The sequence below is a fragment of the Python bivittatus genome, unplaced genomic scaffold (genome assembly GCF_059951505.1).
Source record: "Python bivittatus isolate LINGU-HERP-01145 unplaced genomic scaffold, Pbiv_v1 ctg000480_np1212, whole genome shotgun sequence".
NCBI classification, from domain to species: Eukaryota; Metazoa; Chordata; class Lepidosauria; order Squamata; family Pythonidae; genus Python; species Python bivittatus.
This window is the reverse complement of record NW_028277075.1, coordinates 107,136,438-107,158,725: the sequence shown is the minus strand read 5'-3', so window position 1 is coordinate 107,158,725 and position 22,288 is coordinate 107,136,438. Positions and strand designations below refer to the sequence as shown.

At 41.0% G+C, this 22,288-nt stretch overlaps 1 protein-coding gene across 4 annotated transcripts in view; it reads right to left on the bottom strand.

Annotated features, from left to right (window-relative positions):
* GAD1 (glutamate decarboxylase 1) overlaps nucleotides 1-22,288 on the bottom strand; it is a 54,312-nt gene that overhangs the window by 15,638 nt on the left and 16,386 nt on the right. For 3 of the 4 annotated variants that reach the window (XM_007437277.2, XM_088145195.1, XM_088145196.1), the window contains exons 4-5: nucleotides 13,270-13,512; nucleotides 7,257-7,347 (exon numbers count right to left, since the gene is read on the bottom strand). In XM_007437277.2, coding sequence (XP_007437339.1) covers nucleotides 7,257-7,347; nucleotides 13,270-13,512 — 334 coding nt within the window. The remainder of the gene's footprint in view (nucleotides 1-7,256; nucleotides 7,348-13,269; nucleotides 13,513-22,288) is intronic. The other variant, XM_088145197.1, reaches the window with a different exon arrangement.

Genomic DNA, 22,288 nt, shown 5'->3' with positions numbered 1-22,288 from the left:
CCAATTGAACCTATGATGCTTTCAGCATCTGTACAGTAATCCCTAGCACTCATGTAACTTTCTAAATTCAAAGCGCTTCACAGATATTATCAGCAATCCTGCAAAGTTGAAACCATATGAAAAAGGGCTCTTAGTTTCTCTCATCTTTTTCCTTACATTTGGGGAGTCAAGGGATGACAAGGAAACTAATGTTCATGAACCTTCACACATTTCTCTCATTTCTGTTATTGTTGAAAGACATTGGGCAGACATCCTGTCTCCTTAAGTGTCGAGGCCATAAAGATATGGGAGGAACTGACCCCAATCTGATAGCCTTCAGAACACCCTTCAGCTGCTCTGGTGATGCCTCTGCATTCCATGAAACAATAAATATCAGAAGATCAAAGGGGGTGCCCTGAACTTTGACTGGCAACCAATGGATCATTGGGGAGATAAGTTTCCCCCAGTAATAAGGAGGATCCCAAATTTATGCCAATTTTAGCCGATCAATTTGTTAATTGCTGTATCTCTGTAAGAAACGTGTATAAAATCTTCTTTGAGTGTAATCGGGGTGCTTCTCTGCCTTAAGGGGAGACCCCAGCTGACTCTATTGGCTTGCTTTCAATAAAACTTTAAAATCTCAGCTGGTGTTTTCGTGTCTGATCTTCTGCTGGACTGAATCCTAATTGGGAGAATCAAGAACTCTCAAATTTTGCTAACAAAGTGAGCCACTATTAGCACTCCCAGATTGTAGGTGGGAGAGCTATGAATGAGAGGCTAGCTGGTCAGTTCGTGGCAGTGTAAGATTTAAACTAAGAATAGTATATTATACCAGCCTGTAATCCTGTGGGATATTTACTTGTTATTTATATCTCACCTTTTTTTGTTCAAGAGCTGAAGGCAGCACATCCGCCTCCCACTGTCCCCACAACAACCTTGGGACATAGTGGAGCTGAGAATATGTGACTGGCCCAAAGTCAGCCAGTGAGTTTTCATGGCTGAATATGAACCTGGGTTTTCCTGGTGCTAGTGGTTCTCTTTAGATAAATTACTGGGGAAGAAAAGAAGTATTCAATAGTAGTAACACTTTTTTTCCCTGCAGATTCTTCCTTACCTTAGTGATTGTATCCAAAGGGCTTATCTGCATTGCCTGCTTGCATGTCTCCAGAATGGGTAGGCAATTGTTTCTGAATGGCTCCATTCACCCTCAAAGCAACATCAGGGCACGTTTTTGTGTTCCAGTTCCAAAATACATGTTTCCATATTATGTTGCCTTAAATGGTCCTATCTATTTGGGATACTGTGCTTCAGTCTGTTGCAGGCTAACCTCAGGAGTTCATTTGCTGTTTTGCAGAGGAAGGAATGCCCCTTCAACTGAATTCATGCTTACTATAGACTATAATTTCTTTTAGACATACTCTTTCTGTGAGTGCTGCAATAGCACAATTGCTATAACTCTTTTCTTGCAAATAGAAAGTTGCTTATTTGAAACCTGGCAGAATTCCTTTTAATTACTATTTCTCTTTCCTTGAGCTTCCTACTTTTCCTTGGGCTTTTAAAACATTCTAATTCCAACTAGCCAAGCCATTTGAGAACTAGGGCTAAAACCTCAGGCAACTGGTAAAATAGTAAAATGTTTTGGGGTTTTTTTTTAAGTACAGGGAAAAATAGGAAGTTCAAGAAAATAAAAATATTAATTTTAAAAAGTTACTACTGGGTTTCAAGCCAGCTGCCTTCTGTTTGCAAGCAAGAGTTATAGCCTTTCATGGTAAAGTAGCTCTCAAAGACATTAGAAAGAAACAGGTCAGTAAGAAAAACATTTTTAAAAAGCTATTCAATTTAACTTTGTGTATAACCTCCCAGAGAGGTGGGAGGGCCCAGCAGGTGGGGAATTGTCCAAAGGCAGGACATGTTATTCTGCTGTCAAGAATGAATACCTTGCACAAGGCATTGCCAAAGAGCCGTAGCCCAGACAGGATTTTCTTAAGTCTGCTTAGACTCAAACTGGCATGAGCCTAGGACAGGAGCATCTTAAACAGCAAGTGTCAGTATACCCTAAGAGTGCATCACTGAGTAACAGCAATTACCACCACATTGCTACTTAGTCCCAGGAAATAACAGACAAAAAAGATTTTTAATTGGCAAAATGCTGGCTTTCTATTTCCCAAACATATTATTACCTAAAGCAGAAACGTATGAAAACAGCATCCTAACATCATCAGAAGGCTACTCTGAAAGAACACTAGAAATACCAATCTTGAGCTTTTAAAAAAATGCCATAGTTTACAGGGATGTATTTGGCTTAGAGTCTCCAAAGAGAACTAGTTAGAAATACCTCACTATCAATACCTCTCAACAGTAATTAAAAAGGGTGATATTCTAATTACCAATTACAGATAACAAGAGGGCAATTCACTGCTTTGTCCATTTAATGCAAACCAAACCCATAGCTTATCGTTTAATATATCGTCTATTTTCCCCCATGTACTAAAATTCCCACATAAGCCATTTTGTTCTCTTTGAGGATCAAGAAAAGGCTAAAGAAGAATCACTTTGCTACCAAGTGGAAAGTTTTCTTTCATTAAGGTTGCAGCAAAAAAGCTATTACGTCTCACCTAAACTATACTGGAAACAAACCAAAGAGAAGCTAATTGTCATAATATAATTCTTCCACTCTGGGTAACAAAGACAGCAAATATAGTGGATTGCCGTGAAGTCAAGTCCTGTCAACTAGTACAACAAGACAATAGATGTCTATGCCTCAACAATTAAAACAGTATGCTCCATTGGGAAGACCTGCCAAACTTCAAGGATCATAATGTCGGAAGAGACCATGTCCAACTCTTCCTTGCATCCAGAATGTAAACCAAAAAAAACCACCAAAGAGGAATGCCTGTACTGTGCATGAACCTATGGATACAACTCATTCTGAATGTACACCAACGGAGGCCCTGTGACCCACCACAACTTTCTGTACAAATGATTTGATAGGTCTCCTCCATGTTATGCGGAATGTTATGCATTCCTACAGTATTCATGCAGTGGACCTGATTTAATGTCCAATAATGAATCAATTAATTCCATTCCTTCTGCTTACCACAGAGTGAGCAACAATTGCAGCAATAAAGCAATAAAAGCAACATAGTGCTGGAGCACAGTCTAGGATTTAAATTGTCACCAGTTTTAAGTCAGCAACAGAACGTGAAAAGGATAGAGAGAAACATGCTGAACAAATCCTGATGAAACTCCAGCAAGGTGGCCCTCCTGAGTCTGCAAGCTCCAGAGGCAGGGCAGGACTTTCAGTATTCTGTGTGGGCAACTACCTTAAGTGACACCAGTGTTTCTCAGCCTTGGTAACTTGAAGATGAGTGGACTTCAACTCCCAGAATTCCCCAGCCAGCCAGCTGGGGAATTCTGGGAGTTGAAGCCCACTCATCTTAAAGTTGCCAAGGTTGAGAAACACTGAGTGACACAATGCTAGGACAGAGTAAGATATAAGGCTTGGAAAACAAAGTTGAAAATCCTGCATATTTTGTGTTTCATTCAACAATATCTAGCATTATTCTACTCTCTTAGCAATTCATTTACTTAGGGGTCATTCTCCCCTTTGGATGGTTTTTCTTTTTTCTTTTCCCATTCTCTACAGTTACTGCAGAAGCAGAGCAGACATCAGCAGCTCCTCCCAGGGGCCACCTTTTTAACTTTCCCAGAAAGCCCTGCAAACTTTTTGCTACGACAAAAGAAGCCCAAGGGAGAAAACAGCAGGTATCAAGGAGACATCCAAGTAAGATCCCTTCTTCTTTGGGGGGATGGGGGGGGTGCAGAATTTTATTTCACTAGCATTGACAAGGAAGTGCATTTGATGGCTGTTCCTGGTCATTTTCCCAGCCCATCTCAACCTTGGCATTGTTTGGAGATGTTCTGGAGGAAGGGGGGAGCAAGGTAGAACGTAGTTGCCAGTAAGAGCTGCCATTTTTATTTCTTGGATGATGGTGACATGGATGGGGCTGGCCTTAGGGGGCAGATGCTGCAAGTAACAACGACAGGCCCCAAACCGTTGGAGGAAGGAGTGGCAGACTCCACACAACCCCTTATGGGACCTCTGAACTTGCCTGCTATGGCAGGGATGGCGGTGTTGGGGTTGTGAAATGTTATTACAAAAACCATGAGGAGGAGAGAGGACTCATTCCTACCTCGCGGAGAGCCACGAGGAGAAGAGAAGAAAATGAGGGAAACTGGAAAAAAGGCGGGCTCCAAGCCCCGCCCACACAAGGCAGCAAAGCTAGGCCGCAGCGGAGCCGCCCCTCCCTTTGTGCTTGTGTGAGACAGGCTTGGTTGAAACCCCGTATCTTCCAACAGGTGGGGGGCCCTATCCCACCTTTATCTTGAGCCTGCCCTGATTTTTTTTCCAACCATATGCTGGAATTATGTAATGTTTATCCGGGAAGAAAATAGTAGCCACAAGAACAGTCTGCTAAGGTTCGTTCTGTTGCTGCTGTCACTGCAGGCAACAGGGAATAAGAATCAAATGCAGGACCACAAAGGGGAACGACTCTCATCTGAAACCAAGCCTTTTCACAAAGGAATGAAGCTTCCAGCAAAAAGCAAATGAAACTTATCAAGGGAACAAACATCGTTTCAAAGGACAAACATGTCTTGTCCATCCTATTATATCTGCTTAGTGTATCGTGTTTCTAAAAGGCAGTAGTAGAATGTTGAACTTGTTTAGTAATGGGCTGGATCCTGAAATTCCCTCCTAGGATCAGGTGGCCTTTTCTATGTGCAAAAGGTCATGGAAATTTGCACATAGTGCATTCAAGGAGCAAATTAAAAATGAACAGAGGCACAAAATGGCAAGATATTGCGGTATCCAGAAGGATACCTTGCCAATATTATCTACATTGACTTTTTTGCTAGAGTACACAAACATATGTCTGCTTAAGTGCTACAATATGTAGTACCCAGCATCAGGGTATGTGAATAATTGTTAAATAAATTAATTAATGCCTGGGGAACCTGGAGTAGGGGTAAGGATTTACAAGTGATAAAATATACACTGCAATGCAAAGTCTTCCTGTTAGTACTTGTGTCATGATGTCACATGTAAGTATCTAACAGGCAGAGCTCGTTAGAGATGGCATGGTGCATCAGGAATTTCTTTCCTACTCTGTGGCCAAACCCCACCATACTACTGTCAGCTGCTCAGAATGGCTGTGCTTACACCTGGATCTAGCAATCTTCCAAAAGAGCTCTAAGCCTATCTATAACAATGCCACAGGAGCAGTGACAGAAAGTGGGTTGGGTGATGCAGCAGGAATGTCCATACTGCTGCACTGCAAACTCCACCAAATGTCTGTCAGCTGCTCAGCAAGGCTATTTTTATACACCTCGGAGCAATCTTTGACAAGTGATAAACTCACTGGTCTAGATATCCGTCAGAAGTCAGCAAGCCCCATCCTTCCATAAGGAGAGTGACTGGTGGTGTTTTCTTCCCTCCTGGTGACATTTAGTGGAAGGAGGGGGAAAATCCCTTTCCTCCACGTTTCCCGGATGCAGTGAGGATGGTACCAGTCGCTGTCAGCATGGCTTTGGCAGGAGAGGAATTGGCAATGGAAACAAGAAATGTCATGTTGATTCGGTTTTCTGATAGGTCAGCGGTGGGTGGATAACACTTGGCCTTGGCCATGTGGAAGAGCCTGAAGACAAAATTCTTTAATAGAGGGCTAAATTGTTCGACTAGGGGTAAGGGCACTCACGTTCTAGTCTACCCTCAACCATGGAAGGTTGGTGAAAGCATTTCCTTTGATCCTGTCACTCTCTGAGAGTGCCGTGCCATACAGGATTGGGTTGTGGTTGTGGGAAAAAATAGGAGGGAGGACTATGTACCACCTTGAGCTCCTGAATGAAGCACAGTAATAAATCTAATAAATAATTAGACATATATTTCGGTGGAGAATAATGATAAAAACACTCTGTCATCACACTGAATTCCATGGGATGTAAATTTTAATAACTTTGGACTGTATGCTTTCTAGGATACTGTAGAGCATAAATCAGTTTAATTAAAAATATGTCACTTTGTTGCTTTGAATAGTAGCATTGAATGGAAAAATCAAAGGTGCAAGAAATAATATACAGACTATACTAAAGCTGATGAGGAAGTCTCAGGTCAAATATCTTGCAAAATTCAACAGAAGAACATATGTGGCAATTTACCAAGCTAAAATACCCATCCCTGCTCAATGGAACCTACTTAGTGGAAAATTAGGCAGGTGACAGAATATTTCCTTTTCGGTTTGCAAGTGACATGCCGCCATCTTGTAACAAACAAGTTTTCCATCTTGTTGCATTCAACTGCTTAGGAATGCAGCTATCATAACATGCATAGACATACAGAGACAAGTACAAATCTAACAAGACTCTAAACTCACCTTTGACTGAGCTGAATGTTTGGAGCCCTATCATTCTTTCTAAAGGTCATGCAAATCAGTGCACAGTTCCCATCTCACATTGTTCCGCATCATGTTCATAGTGAACAGGAGGGCAGATAGTTTTGTCAAAGGCCAATTTGATTACCGGGAATTTCATTTTCTCTTTTTCCACTTCGTAATATTAATAAAGGCAGTATCAACATCATTTCATAGGAAACGTTATGCTAGCTACAGGTGTCTTCCACCAGCTTGATTCCAGTCCCTGTTTACCCTCTTTTAATGCTTCCGATGGGTATGTTCTTTTTCCATTTTGCATCTTACAAGTTTCTTCTATGACAACAGACAAAAGTTCAAACCAAATCTGGAAACTGTGGTCTTTGTTTTAATTAGCCTGATTTCAAGATCAATGGCTGCCATGCTCCTTGGCCGGCAGATCTGCCAGCCATGCCTGATGAGATGGGGAAGGGGCAGGATCTGGCCTTGACAAAAAACATCTGCTCTATTGGTTCTCCTTTTCTCTCACACATAGACCCATAAACTTCCCCCATAAACACCATAGGACAGCATAACCCCAGAAGTGCCTTAATGTTTTCAATATGTCCTAGCTACAGTTGTACTATAACCTGTAATTAATCCATCTAAGCACACTTAATTATCCTTTCTGCCATTAAGAGAGGAGTTTGGACCCAAGTGAAAACAAGTGAAGAGAGCTAAGGAAGCCAATTTCCCTGTCTTTTTCTTCTTGTTTTATCCTTTGTAAAGTTCACACAGGCATAAGTTTGAAGGATCCCCTCAGATTTGAATCTGAATTCTGGTCAACAGAAGGAAAAGCAAGAAGGTGCTTACATGTTGGTATTAGCTGTAGATGTCAGCCATTCCCCAGCCAAGCCAATGATATCAAGCCCTGTAGAAAGCTGGTTGAAAAAGCGAGGGTGACCTAGAAAAGTAAATTACAGCTACGTAAAGATAATAGCTATCAGTTCATCCATCCATATTTATATCCATTAAGAGGAAATAGGGAAGAGAAGGAAAGGAACAACTCATTCTATACATTTGTCAGCAACGTTGTTCAGTAGAAATTGTGAGCTCAGAAGGCATTCATTTCTTAATGTTTATCAATAGGAAAAAATAAGTCTTAATAAATTTGGGCAGATAAGTATAGCAGGGTGCTTACAATGTAGGAAGCTTCCTCCACCCCATGCCACTTCATTTAGTCCTATATATAGGTTTTGTCCACCTTTGGTGCCTTACAAATGTATGACTGTTTAATTCCCAGAATTCCCCAGCATGGCGTGGCATTCTGGAGTTGGAGAGTACTCATGCGGGTAAAGCCTAATCTAGACAATAAATTAGAAAGGAGAAGTAGCTCTGAAACATCCTGTATTTTATTTAAAGGTGGTTGATATAGAAATAATTCTGTCACAACTGTTCAAGAATGTGTCAAGCATCAGTAACAGCACTTTTTGCTCCTTGGCCCTTTTATGAAAAGAAAACTTAAGAGCCCTCCCATTTGGGTTGACTGATTGTGTATGTTTATAGCAACTTTTCAAATGAGAGCCAACCCTACTTGTATATACAAAATCCTTTAAAAATGTGTTGCATTGTGTCTTCAGGTTGCACCAGTCCAAACATATGCAAAATGATCTCTGGATAGCTAGGGAAGTTTTGCCGCCTAACACCAGTTCATATCAGAATGGGAATATCCCACAGTTGCTGCTTCGGGGCAGTGTTTAATCGCCTACTGCCCATTCTGATTCTTCTGGATTAGCTGCAATCCAAGTAGCATTTGGCAGAGTCACAGGACCAGTGCTAGATGTCTCCAAATGATGAATGCCATTTTTAAAACTACATTTTGTATCTATTTCATGACTTTAATGCAGAATTTATCCATGTCCATATAAAATGATTGATCACAAAATACGTATTCATCATATGAACAGATTACATTATTGTTTCAGTGGCTGCTTCGATAGTGAACTGTCCATGAGAGGCATACCCAGACCTACATTTCACATGACAGCGCTTGCCTGCTACTAACACTGGTCTCATTCTCCTTGTGATCTATAGATGTCAGGAACTGCTCTTAGCAGGAGGTAGAAAAGAAATCTTTCAACATCCTACTCCAAAAACAAAACACAATTCATTCAAACTTAAGTCATACCTAACTTCCATTGAAAATAATGTGGAGAATGAAGTCTCTTGCTGTAAAAGTCATATGTCTGAAGGAAAATCTCTTCTAGTATTTGTGCCAGGACAATTATATTAAAACATTTTAATGTAAATTGAAGACTTCATCCCTATGCACATCCACTAGAAGTAAGTGCTTTTGAACACAGTGAGTCTTATTTCTAAAAAAAATTATAGATTGTCCTGTAAATGTGGAATAAGCATATTATTTATTTTAAAGGGTTTATGGGTTTTAAGGCTTGATATAAAACAATATCTGATTATTTAAAATGAAAGGAACATACCTTATGGCTTAAACATTAGAAAACAGATTTTACTTGCAGTAAATCTAGCTCTGAAGAAAGACAGTAGATCTTTCTCTCATGGAAGTAGTTGAGCCATATTTTTGGATATACAGTATCTTGGATATATCTTTCTGTAGCTTTAGTGACTGAACAATCTTTTCCAATCTGATGTCCGTCAGATCTGCTAGACTTCAACTCACATAGTCAAAATGCCATGCTGGCTGGGATTATGGGAGTTAGTCCAACACATCTGAAAAACATCAGACTAAGTAAGGCTGATGCCAAAGATGATCTTTCTAGGCAAAGAGCAAGAATATTTTGTCACTGTTTATTTGTTCATCTGTTAATTCCCACATTCCAAGCCAGTAACAGTCCTGGGAGTGACATATACTGATATAGTAGCATCCTATACTGAATACCCCTTTTAGCTACCGTACTTACTATGAAATGTTTGGGGAGTAGCTATTTATACAATAGTCAGGAAATCCTTTAGAAGGGCAAATAAGCACTCCTCTCTGATGACATCTCATGTTCACATTTATTATGCCACATTCTGACTATCATATTGCTGCTGCAGCAATACATATGACCAAACCTGGAGAATGATGAAAAGTGATTTCCAGTCCAAAGGTTATGTTTGCTTTTTTTGTGTCTTAGAGAGACTGATCTTTTCTGACAATGATTCAAAGCCATGGGCAAGAATTCTCCTGCATTTTTCAACAGGCACAAGAATGATATTTTTATTTTCTCCACCAGACCTCAAATTAACAGAGTTTTGAAAGGCAAACTTTTGAAGTAAAATAGTACCTCATTACAAAGCATTATAATCTTGCCACCTTCCAGATTTGGATTTATATGGGAACATTTCACCAGATCTATTTGTAGGCCTTTGTCTAAGAAATGCTTGAGACCACACTCCAAAACCAGAGACCTGCATAACTGAGGATTTAATCTACCTCAGTTGGAATGTTCCATTCCTACCCCAACTCCAGCAGTAATAATTATATAGTTAACACTGGAGCTTCAGTAGAGTCCAAGCTGGACCAGGGTGAGTGCTATTCCATTCCTCAGGTAGAAGGAGACCGTACAAATTTAAGAAACTCACTAATGAGGAAGCAATCTTAGGTGTAACCAAAATCAGGGTCCCTTTAAAATATTAGACACATTATGAAAACCCTCCATTGCTGCCTCCCAGTCCCTAGAAGAGCCCCCTTGGTCTTCACACTTTACAATACTGGTCAGCAACCCTGAAGATCAGGGCCATCTCCTACTTTTATAAAACCATCACAGAACTTTTCTGGTCCCATTAGATGGCCCACTTACCATCCTCTGAAGTTTAAAAGCAAGATCGTTGGTCCAATACAAATTAGAGAGTAAACCAGAGTGTTATACATGTGGGAACTCCTTTCTCTTGCACAAAAGAAAATGCTGTGCTCACATAAAGGAGTTTCCCCATTATGCTCATGAAAGGAACAGAGAAGTCCTATTTTCACAATGTATATAAAGAGGGCTACCACATGGCAATCAACATTTTTGAAAAAAATGTACCATGGCCTCTCTAAGGATGTAAAAATATATCCTTGGTTTGCTATCCTTTTCAAAAGTTTCTTTTCCACAAAGTCTTTGAAAAGAAGCTGAACTTTAGAGACTGTTATATTAGGAGACCTGGATCATGCATTTCCAACCCTCTGTCCCAAGGCAGCTCTTTTAATACATCATCCCATACCTATGTGGCAGATTCTTTCTCTCTCTGTCCTGTTCTTGCTGGATCAGACCAAAGGTCCATTTCACCCATTCTGTTCTTGAGTGGCCAAAGATGCTTCTGGAAGCTTAGAAGGAGGACACAGTAGTGATAATCTTTCTCTGTTTTTGCCTTCAGCACTTAGTAACCTGAGAGATTACTGCTGAATATGGAAGATCCTTCATTAGGATTTTTCCTGCATAACTATCCAGAGGAAGGGAGCATTTCTTAAGAGGAGCAAATGTGTCATGTCCTCAAACGGTGGTGAGCTTAACACTAGGAACGAACCATGGCTTAAGCAAGCACTGTCAGTTGGGCAGGTCTTGCTGCCTCTCCTCCACTTGGTTGACTGATAATTGGACCTGGGTGGAAAATATCTACCAAAAACTTCTAGTTCCCATCTGGGTTCATATCTTGGCTCACCATCCCAATTCTATCATATAGGAAAAAGAGGAGGTAACTGCTCTCTTCCTGCTAATCTTGGTAAAAACAAGTTCTTCTTCAGAGGTTATTAGTAGTTTATTTCTGTTGCCCTTGCAATGTGGACCTAAAGCATTTCAGGCAATCACTTCACCTTGGAAAACCTTTAAAAGATTTAAAAACAGATTATTCTGCAAATACCATAATTTATTAAGGAAGTCTGAAGTCATTCAAAAATGACTCGAAGCAAGAGATTTCCCTGCTGTATAATGAGTTATCAGTAAGGTTGGAAGCATTAATGATCTTAAGAATCCAAATTCCCCTTCCTTCCCTCCCCACCTCCTTTTTTTTCTATTAAATGTCCATGGAACATAAAGACAAAAAAGTGCAAATTCAGTGTCATTTATGCCCTCATTTACCTAATGATATTGTTCCCTTGAGATACAGGCAGCTTGCATTTCATCAAGTAAAAGCGATTAGGACTTTTCAAGTGTGCCTCTCTAAGCTGGCTACAGCCAGTGCTGAAAAATGCAAAATATGAATGACAAATGAAGCAGCCAGCACTCTCCCTAATGCGGTATTTCTCAACCTTGGCCACTTGAAGATGTGTGGACTTCAACTCCTAGAATTCCCCAGCCAGCCATGCTGGCTGGAGAATTCTGAGAGTTGAAGTCCACACATCTTCAAGTGGCCAAGGTTGAGAAACACTGCCCTAATGATAGCAACAAGCAAGGCGCCTAATGATAGCAACAAGCAAGGTGACTGGAGAGATAAGTCAATTATTTTAATAAGAAGAATGGAATTGAGTTTAAAATAAGTTTCTCACTGATACTTTTTCATATATGTCTTAAATAAGAGGTCCAATTCTAACCTCTAAGCCATATGATTTACAATTAAATAGAGCCTTATTTACACCAGTTAGTTCTTACAACTACATTCTTATAAACACATTTTGTCTTACGGGCAGCCAAACTGATTTGTTATACTGTATTTTTTAAAATTATAAAGAGTATGTCTTTACAATATTCCCAGACAGCGTCTTTCTAACGGTCAATATCCATGAGGTTTTGTAAAGTCAAATATGAGTGTACAGGAACATAGTGGTCAATGTTTCTTTGTTCAACGTTCCTTCCACCTTCACTCTATCTTGATCCCACCCACTCTCAAACAGAAATGAGATGCCTGCTATCAAAATCAGGTCACTGGTAGACAAACAAGAACAGTTTATCTTCATAAAATAACAGTGAAAATGCTATACTGTACTCAACACTGTGGAGTTTACATAATCAATTGGATCATTACCAACTGGTGAGAAACTTTATTTAATTTAGCAATGAGTTTCCCACCTTATGCTAAATCTAAGGTATGTTGTGATTTCTTTCGATCTGGCTTAGTCTGTTGGGTGAACTTAACTAATTATGGTTTATTTAATAAACTCTGATTAAATAAACCATGGATTGCATTGGTTGATTTGTGAACCATGTCTGTGCAGCTGGAAAATTCATTGAAAAATTAACTGCAGGGCCAAAAAGATTGTACTGAGTTGCTGTACTATTAACCTATTTATTTTTCTTTTTCACAAAAACACCAAATAGCATTGACCTTTGCTCCTAAAGAATTCAGACAGAGAATTATATCATAAATAAATCTATTCAAGTTAATCCATTTTTTGTTATTTTTGGAAATAGGAAGGATAGAAAAACTATTTCTTCAGCTAAGGTCAGAGGAAATACATTTCCCACCCATTCTTCCCCCTTCTGTACTATCAGGCTGAGTGGTCAAACTGGAGTGGAAACACTTGACAGATTTAACAGGTCCCAAATAAATGTTACTTTGGGGAGATTTAGTGGACTATCCAGAATCTAATTTAATAAAAAAAAATGGTGGCAAAATACTCATTGGCACTAGGAAAGGTCTCTTCCCATTGAGTAGTGTGGCTGCAGATGTACCCCCATTCAGAACCCTTGTTTGGGTGCTAGCCTTTATGCCGCCATACCATCACTCAGATTTTTCAGCACAAGGTTATATTTACACTTCTTTTTCATCATGAAATAAAGTAGGGTGTATTAGTTTCCGAGGTTATCTCCCTTCTAGGCATTAACCAGACCGAAACCTGCTTAGGCTATAATAAAATTTCTGCAGCAGGTGCTTTCACATACAGGCTGGGAACAAAACCTCTCAACACTCCACCTCTTTACATCATGAACAGCCCAAGACATCCTCTCACCTGTCCTTACTCCATATTTCAGAGTGTCTCTGCAGTCCACTAGGATCTGTTCAAGTGATTCTGGATTGTCAGAGAGCTCAAGGTTGAAGCCTTCCATGCCTTCTAGGAGCTGATGAGGGTGATGGAAATCTAGCACCTTGGTGGACCTATCAAAGGTCTTCTTCACATAGGTCAGGAGAATGTCTACCACTTCCAGAAGGAACTGAACTGTCTGCTCTTCACCATTCTTGGCTGGCAGTAAATCTGAACAAGGGAACAATAAATAACAAATCCTGTTACAGATGGAAAAGAGTTTCCCAGCTCCTCCTATACACTTTACACTCCTGTGATAAAATACTCTTCAAATAAGGGTAAAATTCTAATTCAAGAAGATGATAGATCCCATAGATGATATGTTATAATACCCTCCCCTAACAATTTAATCACTTATTTATATATTTTCCTGTAATCCCCAATATAACAATGAATGGTTTTGGTTTCTCATAAGCCATCACCTCAGGCAAAGAGATGAGCCACTCACACCTATGACAAAAAGTTATGAGGCTTGTTGCTGGTTGGTATAATTAATTATATACATGCATGCTATTGCTTAAAAAAAAATTTTTTTAAAGTTTTTAACTGCTTCTGTTGCTTTTGGTGCACCCCAGTTTGGTAGGCCAAGCCAGCTCTGACTCTTATTGAATTTCATTCCTGCCTTTAGGGTACAGATTTATTTCTTAAGTAAGTTTTTTTTGTTCTGATTTTCCCTGAAGTAACAAAAGAAAGCACAAGGAATACTCCTGGATAACCCATCCAGTTATTGCCAGAATAAGTCTGGAAAACAACTTAGGCTGAATTGTGGGCATGGTCTATAATCATCCAGTGAATTTTTTGACCACATAAGAATTTGAACTGTGGCTTCAGTCCAGCATTTAATCAATGCTCAGCAGTGGTTCTCTTATACAACCATAAATTAATCCAGAAAAATTACTGTTATTTTCATTACCCAATATTTCTATTCTGAACCACTAAATATGGATTAGTAAAACTTCATGCTGCTTAAAGCACACAAGGGGAAATGTGTGGCCTTTTAGATATTGTTGGATTACATTCTTCATCCTTGGCTATGCTGGCTAGAAATGCTGGATGCTGGAATTCAGAAATATCTGATGAGCTCCTCAGTGCAAATCCCTATTTTCAGATGTCAGTGCTCAAGAACAGGCCTTTTAAAATAGTTCTAGATGAAATCTCCCCATCCTCTCAATGTTTAAGGAATGATAATTCTTCAGGAGTAGTTAGGTTAACACATTGCATTATGATACAATGTGGTTTGTGGTTTTAATGACTTAGCATGAGCCCATCTACATAGTCCAGACCAGGAAATCAACTCCACAGGAAGGCTAAAACTACTTTTATTGAGGTTGACTATAATAACAGAATCTTGCAAGTCTGATTGTGCAATAGCTCCTCCTCCTCCTTATGCTTCAGTTAATTAAGGAAGTATCTGCCTGAGTCACTTCCAAATTATATCTACTTGTTTTGGACTTAAAAAATGTTTCAGCCACTTTTGCCTAAGTAATGGTTCCTGCATATTTCCATCAAGGTCATCTCACTCTTTACACTTGGCATGCTGTATGAACCCATTTATTGAGATTTACAAATCATGGTTTATGGCTGAATATGCTTTTTTGTTGTTGTTCAGTCGTTAAGTTGTGTCCGACTCTTCGTGACCCCATGAACCATATCACGCCAGCCCTTCCTGGCCTTCACTGCCTCCCTGAGTTTGCTCAGTTTCATGCTCATTGCTTCAATGATGCTATCTAACCATCTCATCCTCTGCCGTCCTCTTCTCCGTTTGCCTTCAATCTTTCCCAGCATCAGGGTCTTTTCCAAAGAGTCCTCTCTTCACATTAGGTGACCAAAGTATCTGAGCTTGAGCTTCAGTATCAATCCTTCCAATGAGCAGTCAGGGTTGATTTCCTTTAAGATTGACTGGTTTGACCTCCTAGCAGTCCAGGGGACTCTTAAGACTCTTCTCCAGCACCACAATTCAAAGGCATCAATTCTTCGGCGCTCAGCCTTCTTTATGGTCCAGCTCTCATAGCCATACATCACTACTGGAAAAATCATAGCTTTGACTATGCGGATCTTTGTCGGCAAGGTGACGTGTCTGCTTTTTAATATGCTATCTAGGTTTGCCATAGCTTTCCTCCCAAGGAGCAAGCGTCTTTTAATTTCATGGCTGCAGTCTCTGTCTGCGGTGATCTTGGAGCCCAAATAAATGAAGTCTGTTACTGCTTCCATTTCTACCCCTTCTATTTGCCAGGAATTGATGGGTCCAGATGCCATGATCTTAGTTTTTTTAATGTTGAGTTTCAAGCCAGCTTTCGCACTCTCCTCTTTCACCCTCATCAAGAGGCTTTTTAGTTCTTCTTCACTTTCTGCCATTAGGGTGGTATCGTTTGCATTTCTGAGGTTGTTGATGTTTCTCCCTGTAATCTTAATTCCGGCTTGTGATTCTTCCAGCCTGGCATTTCTCATGCTGTACTCTGCATGTAGGTTAAATAAGCAGAGTGACAGTATACAGCTTTGTCGTACTCCTTTCCCTATTTTGAACCAATTGGTTGTTCCATGACTGGTTCTAACTGTTGCTTCTTGGCCCGCATACAGATTTTTCAGAAGACAGGTAAGATGGTCTGGTACCCCCACCTCTTTAAGAATTTGCCACAGTTTGTTGTGATCCACACAATCGAAGGCTTTTGCATAGTCAATGAAGCAGAAGTAGATTTTTTTTGGAACTCTCGTGCTTTCTCCATGATCCAGAGAATGTTGGCAATTTGGTCTCTAGTTCTTCTGCCTCTTCGAAACCCAGCTTGTACATCCAGTAGTTCTCGGTTCACATACTGCTGAAGCCTAGCTTGTAGGATTTTGAGCATAACCTTGCTAGCATGTGAAATGAGCGCAATTGTGTGATAGTTTGAGCATTCTTTGGCATTGCCCTTCTTTGGAATTGGAACGTAAACTGACCTTTTCCAATCCCGTGGCCACTGTTGCGTTTCCCAAACTTGCTGGCATATTGAGTGCAGCACTTTAACAGCATCATCTTTAGTATTTTAAATAACTCAGCTGGAATACTGTCATCTCCGCTAGCTTTGTTGTTAGTAATGCTTCCTAAGGCCCACTTGACTTCACTCTCTAGGATGTTTGGCTCAAGGTCAGTGACCACACCAGCATAGACATCAGGGACATTAAGATCTTTCTTGTAGAGTTTTCTGTGTATTCTTGCCACCTCTTCTTAATCTCTTCTGCTTCTGTTAGGTCCCTGCCTTTTTTGTCCTTTATCATGCCCATCTTTGCACTAAACGTTCCTTTGATATCTCCAATTTTCTTGAAGAGATCTCTAATCTTCCCCATTTTATTGTTTTCCTCAATTTCTTTGCATTGTTCATTTAAGAAGGCCTTCTTATCTCTCCTTGCTATTCTCTGGAAATCTGCATTCAGTTGCTAATATCTTTCCCTTTCACCCTTGCTTTTCGCATTCCTTCTTTCTACAGCTATTTGTAAAGCCTCATCAGACAGCCATTTTGCTTTCTTGCATTTCTTTTTCTTTGGGATGGTTTTAGTTGCTGCCTCCTGTACAATGATATGGACCTCCGTCCATAGCTCTTCAGGCACTCTGTCTACCAAATCTAATCCTCTAAATCTATGCATCACCTTCACTGTGTACTCACAAGGAATATGATCTAAGTCATACCTGAGTGGTCTCGTGGTTTTCCCTACGTTCTTCAATTTAAGCCTAAATTTTGCAGTAAGAAGCTCATGATCTGAGCCACAGTCAGCTCCTAGTCTTGTTTTTGCTGTCTGTATAGAGCTTCTCCATCTTTGGCTGCAAAGTATATAATCAATCTGGTTTCGGTATTGACCACCTGGTGATGTCCATGTGTAGAGTCGTCTCTTGTGTTGTTGGAAAAGAGTGTTTGCTATGACTAGCTTGTTCTCTTGACAGAACTCTATTAGCTTTTGCCCTGCTTCATTTTGTACTCCAAGGCCAAACTTGCCTGTTATTCCGATTACTCCTTGACTTCCTACTTTAGCATTCCAATCCCCTATGATGAAAAGGACATCTTTTTTTGGTGCTAGCTCTAGAAGGTGTTGTAGGTCTTCATAGAACCGGTTAACTTCAGCTTCTTCGGCATCAGTGGTTGGGGCATAGACTTGGATTATGCTTTATGAACTGTCAATTTTGGCTTTTTAAGCAAACCAGAGTTTAAAAATGTGTGGATCCAGTTCATAAGGATGAGAATAAAACAGGGAAGGGGGTACCCACTCTTGTGTTCTTTTGCACACAGAACACAAGAATGCACTTGACCTAACACTGACTGTCAGTGTTAAATTACTTTTGTGAATATGAGGGTGCTTATGTTGTCTTTGATAGCTGAAAGTGCAAATGATCTGCAAACTCTAATAATGAAAGTCAAGGAGCACGATAAAAAAAAGTGGGCTAAGATTAAATATAAAGAAGAGCAAACTAATGTCAACAGCAATCAGCCTTAGAATTGACAATGAAGATATGCAAGTAATGGATAGGTTCTGCCTTTTAGGATCGACTGTCAGCCATGGAGGCCTTGAAAAAGATATTCAGATGCTGGGAAGTATTTATACCTACAAAGATCAGAATTGTGCAGGCAATGGTTTTCTCTGTGATACTCTATGGAAGTGAACATTGGACTCTGAAGAAGCAAGAGTATTGATACTTTTGGACTTTGGCGTTGGAGAAGACTCCTGAGAATACCACAGATAACCAAGAAAACAAACAAATGGAAAAATCAACAAATGACTGTACTCAAATTATCCTACTTTGGACACATTATGCAAAGACCTAGCTCTCTGGAGAATTCTATAATGCTGGGAAAAGTGGAAGGAAAGAGAAGAGGATGACCAGCAGCAAGATGGATGGACTCAAATACAGCAGTGATGGGTACATTGTTGAAAGAGCAGAAGAAACAGTTTGGGAACAGATTCTCCTGGAGAAAATCTACCTATGTGGTCACTAAGAGTCAATACCAACTTGAAGGCCCGTGATCATCATAAGTTGATTTCCTTTAACAATTTCATATATGCTCTTAAAGATATATATCCTTACAACTTTTCCCCCTCTTGATAGACTTCCTTGTACTTTATTATCAGGAAAACATGTAAAACTTGATCCTTCTTCTGCATCTGTTGTGTATGTGTGAAAGCAAATGCTGCTTGCTGAATTGTTGCTTTTGGGAAAATTATTAACAAAACCAAACAAACCTACAGTAGGGGAAGACAAATAGGCTATTCCCCTTGAAGTAAGGCTCCATGGTTCACTATTTTCCTCACTACACTCAGCCAAGGACAGTGCTAGAAGGACCATTTCTGTCACCGAGTCTCTCTGCATATTGCAGGCATCCAAATTAACACATCACAGACAGATGCTGTTTGGTCTCTGCTTGAACACATCCAATGCAGAGGAGCCCATCACCTTGCTGGGCAATTGGTTCTACCATCAAATTGTTCTTACCGTTAGGAATTCAGAAATGTTTGATGCAAAATGGGCCATGAAGCTTGGGCTGCAATGAATCTGTTTGCTTTTAAAGGTGCCAGATCAGGTTTTTCCTAGCTTGGCAGGCAAATACCTTTGATCATATACCATATTCCATTTACAGCTAACTCATTTTCAAAACAAATCACTATACTCTCTTGCATTCTTTCTCCCTCCATTTAATATATATAGTCAATGAAGTTTATTAACTTTAGATATGATGTAATTTGTTCTCTGCAGAATCCATATATAATGGCTGCAGTCCACCCAATTGACTCCACACAGGAGGAGCCTTGTACTAATACAGGCTGAGCAATGGAAACCCAGAGCTCTTCGTAGCACATACAGCAGTTATTCAGCAGGATCCACCCCCAGATGAATTAAATCAGATTTCCTCAATCCAGTGCCCTCAAGATGTGTTGAGCTGCCAATTTCCATAATCCCCTACCATCATCAAGGTTGAAATCTAATACATTTGGGGGCCCTCAGCTTGGAAAAGAGAGAACTGAGCTAATAGCAGTAGCATTTCAATCCAATTTACTCCTGGATGGCTGAAGCCATTCTGCTATATACGGGCATCCAAAGTCTGGGGAGAACCAACATCACACTTGGCATGACGAAGAAGCTAGTCTTTGGTGAGAAACCTTATCTCTAGTCTTCTGCTGGTCTGGCGGTTTGCGTGGGTTTATGTTTTCATTGTGTGATATATATTAACATTTCATCCCTGTTAGGTATATTATATCACCGAGCAAGTGCCAAGTGAGAAATAGATAATCCTTTTCCTCTCCCATCTGCATCTGAAGCGAGCTCCAAAGATTTCAGTTTGACTTCCTCTAAGGAAAGAGATATGGCACAGCCTTCCCCATCTAGGGGAGTTGGACTACAATGCACATCATTCTCAGCCAGTGCCTCACTGACTGAGGATAATGCGAGTTATAGCACGACACATTGAGAAGGCATATAAGAGACTATCATAGAATCAGGCTGTTCCCCATGACTCACGCTTTCCACCACCCACCAGCTAACGTGGATTTTGTTCTCCCTGTTGCCAATCCCACTTGCCTCAATTTAGATGGAAGCTGGAGGTTGGTGTCCTCATTTGCCTTTCAGGGAAAGCTGTCCTCCCCTCGCCTTTCTCCACATCAGCAGCTGGTGGGAAAACCATCTGCCAGTCCCAACAGTGCCATTATTGGTGATGGTTCTGATGTATAGCTAGGATTTAACTACAGTATCTGTCAGAACTTGTCCCTCCTCAATTGCTACTTCTCCCAGTCTGGAGATCAGTTGCCAAGGTTGAGAGAGACAGCAGGGAAAGGAAGAGAAGAGATTCTTTACCAACCAGGCCTCTGAGCTGATCCTCAGCTTGAAGATATAGATGAATCCAGTAGATGACACCCTGACAGATCTGAGAGAGGGGTTATGCAAGTCATCTTTCTCTCTCTCAAACTGCTTCTTCACAGTGCAACATGTCAGTTTTTGTTTGAGCTCCTTTTGAACATGGGTTTATTCCTATCATGGAATACAATAAATCTGTGTTCAAAAGCAGCTTCCCCCAAAAGCCAACATGTGGGCAGGGGGATGTTTTATCATACAGACCCTTGCCTGTCAGCTAGGAGGTGCAGTGGGAGTGGGTTGTACCATTAAATGGCAGGAAAAGAGCTGTTTCCCTCCTTCTCTTCCACTTCACCGCACAGGCTGCCACCTACACACACAGCTGGGAGTAGGCTTGGCAATGACGTGTACAGCTCGGTTTCAAAGAATGACTCTCCTGTTGCCCAAAGCTGAATGGTCCCAGGGGATGCTATGCGGGGAACAGAGGGGAAGGGGCACACCCCCACCATCCTGAAGTGGTCAGTAGGTGCTGGGCTGATCTTACCCCGTGGGAGTCACCTGACTTCACCATGGACAAATGGTTGATGAGATATCTCAGGTTGAATCCACTGGTGTAGGCATCCACAGCTAGCCATAATGATGCTGAAACGATGGAACGTGCACTGCGATATCACAATGTGCAAGCTCCATCCTAAGTTGTGTTACAGCATTACACATAAATACATAGGAGGTGCAGTTGGCAATACATGTTTCATCACTTGCCCTCCCCCCTTCTCCAAGGACACCTATGCCCACAGTGTAACTACAGCTTACTGATTGGTCAAGGGGGAACAGCTAAGGACAACTTTAAACTGCCCAGGGGGTGGGGACAGAATGAATGCAACAGTGGGATAGATAAGAGATTGCTGGGGCATGCCCCTGCCATAATTAAGAGGGAGTGGGGAACAGTCTTCAGGGATTAGCCTCAGTCATTGCTACTTAGTCTCAGGAAGATTGGAAGTGACACTAGATTTAAAGAAATAGACTTCTAATGAAGGAGCTCTGTAAAAACCTACTAAATTAAAAAGGCCCTCACCAATTTATTTGAATAGTAGGGGACTGGATAATCAAAATACCACAGACTTACTCAGGGACCAAAACAACTTGGTGATCTCCAACTATTTTGGACTCCAATTCCCCTCAGCCCCAGGCAAGATGGGGTATGATAGACAACATGGGAACTGCGGTCCTGAATAACCGGGCTAATTAAGGCTATTGAAAAGTGAGATTAGGGTTAGCAGCAGCTCTCTGGCGGATGAGAATGCAAATGGGACATTGGATACTTCAGTGCAGCAGAGTCTGTGGGCAGGAGGAAAGGCTGCCAGAAGAATGGCTGGTCCAAAACCCAGGATTAAATCTCCAGTCCAGCACAAGACGTCCCAGCCAGGGAAGCTCATAAATTGAGCAGAGGAGTGACACATAAAGTGTTGCTTGTTTGACCCCAGCAGCTGCATGAAAGCTTAGAAGCAGGGAGAGGAAAGAAGGGGCCCTATCACAAGAGTCTCGTCTATCTCCTCCAGATCAATTGTGTGAGCCTGAAACTAAACATGGCTAAATGCTTTGCTTTGTTAATGAGATTAACGAAAGAGATTTCATAAGAAGGAATTTAAGCAGGTTACTGGGGGGGGGGGTGTTGGGAAGGTCACCAAACTTTCAATGTGTGTGAGGGTAGAGGAAGTTTGCCAGGAAAATTTTTAAAGAAGAGAGCCTGGTTGGGTAAAACAGCTTTCTTCCAGGCGGATATCTCACTTCCAACAGTGGACACCCAGAAGCCCATAAAAAAGAAGTGAGCAACTGGTTGGGTTTTTGGGGAAAGCAGGGACCACGGAGGGGTGGGGTCGCAGGATCCCTGTGGGCAGGACTGGGCTTTGGAAGGAGTTTGAGGAGCTTTGTTTTGTTCTGAACTTACACTACAGAGCTGATCTTGTGTTTCCTCCCATAAAATGATGGAAAACTGCAGTTTGTTTTCAGGCATCATGATTGGACTGGGCATCCTAGGACTCTCCGCCTGCAAAAAGAGGCTCGGGAGCCGCACGTGGCCCTGAGACCGCAAGCTGGCATAGACTCTCCTTTTGCACCTTGTATTTAAAGGGATGCTAC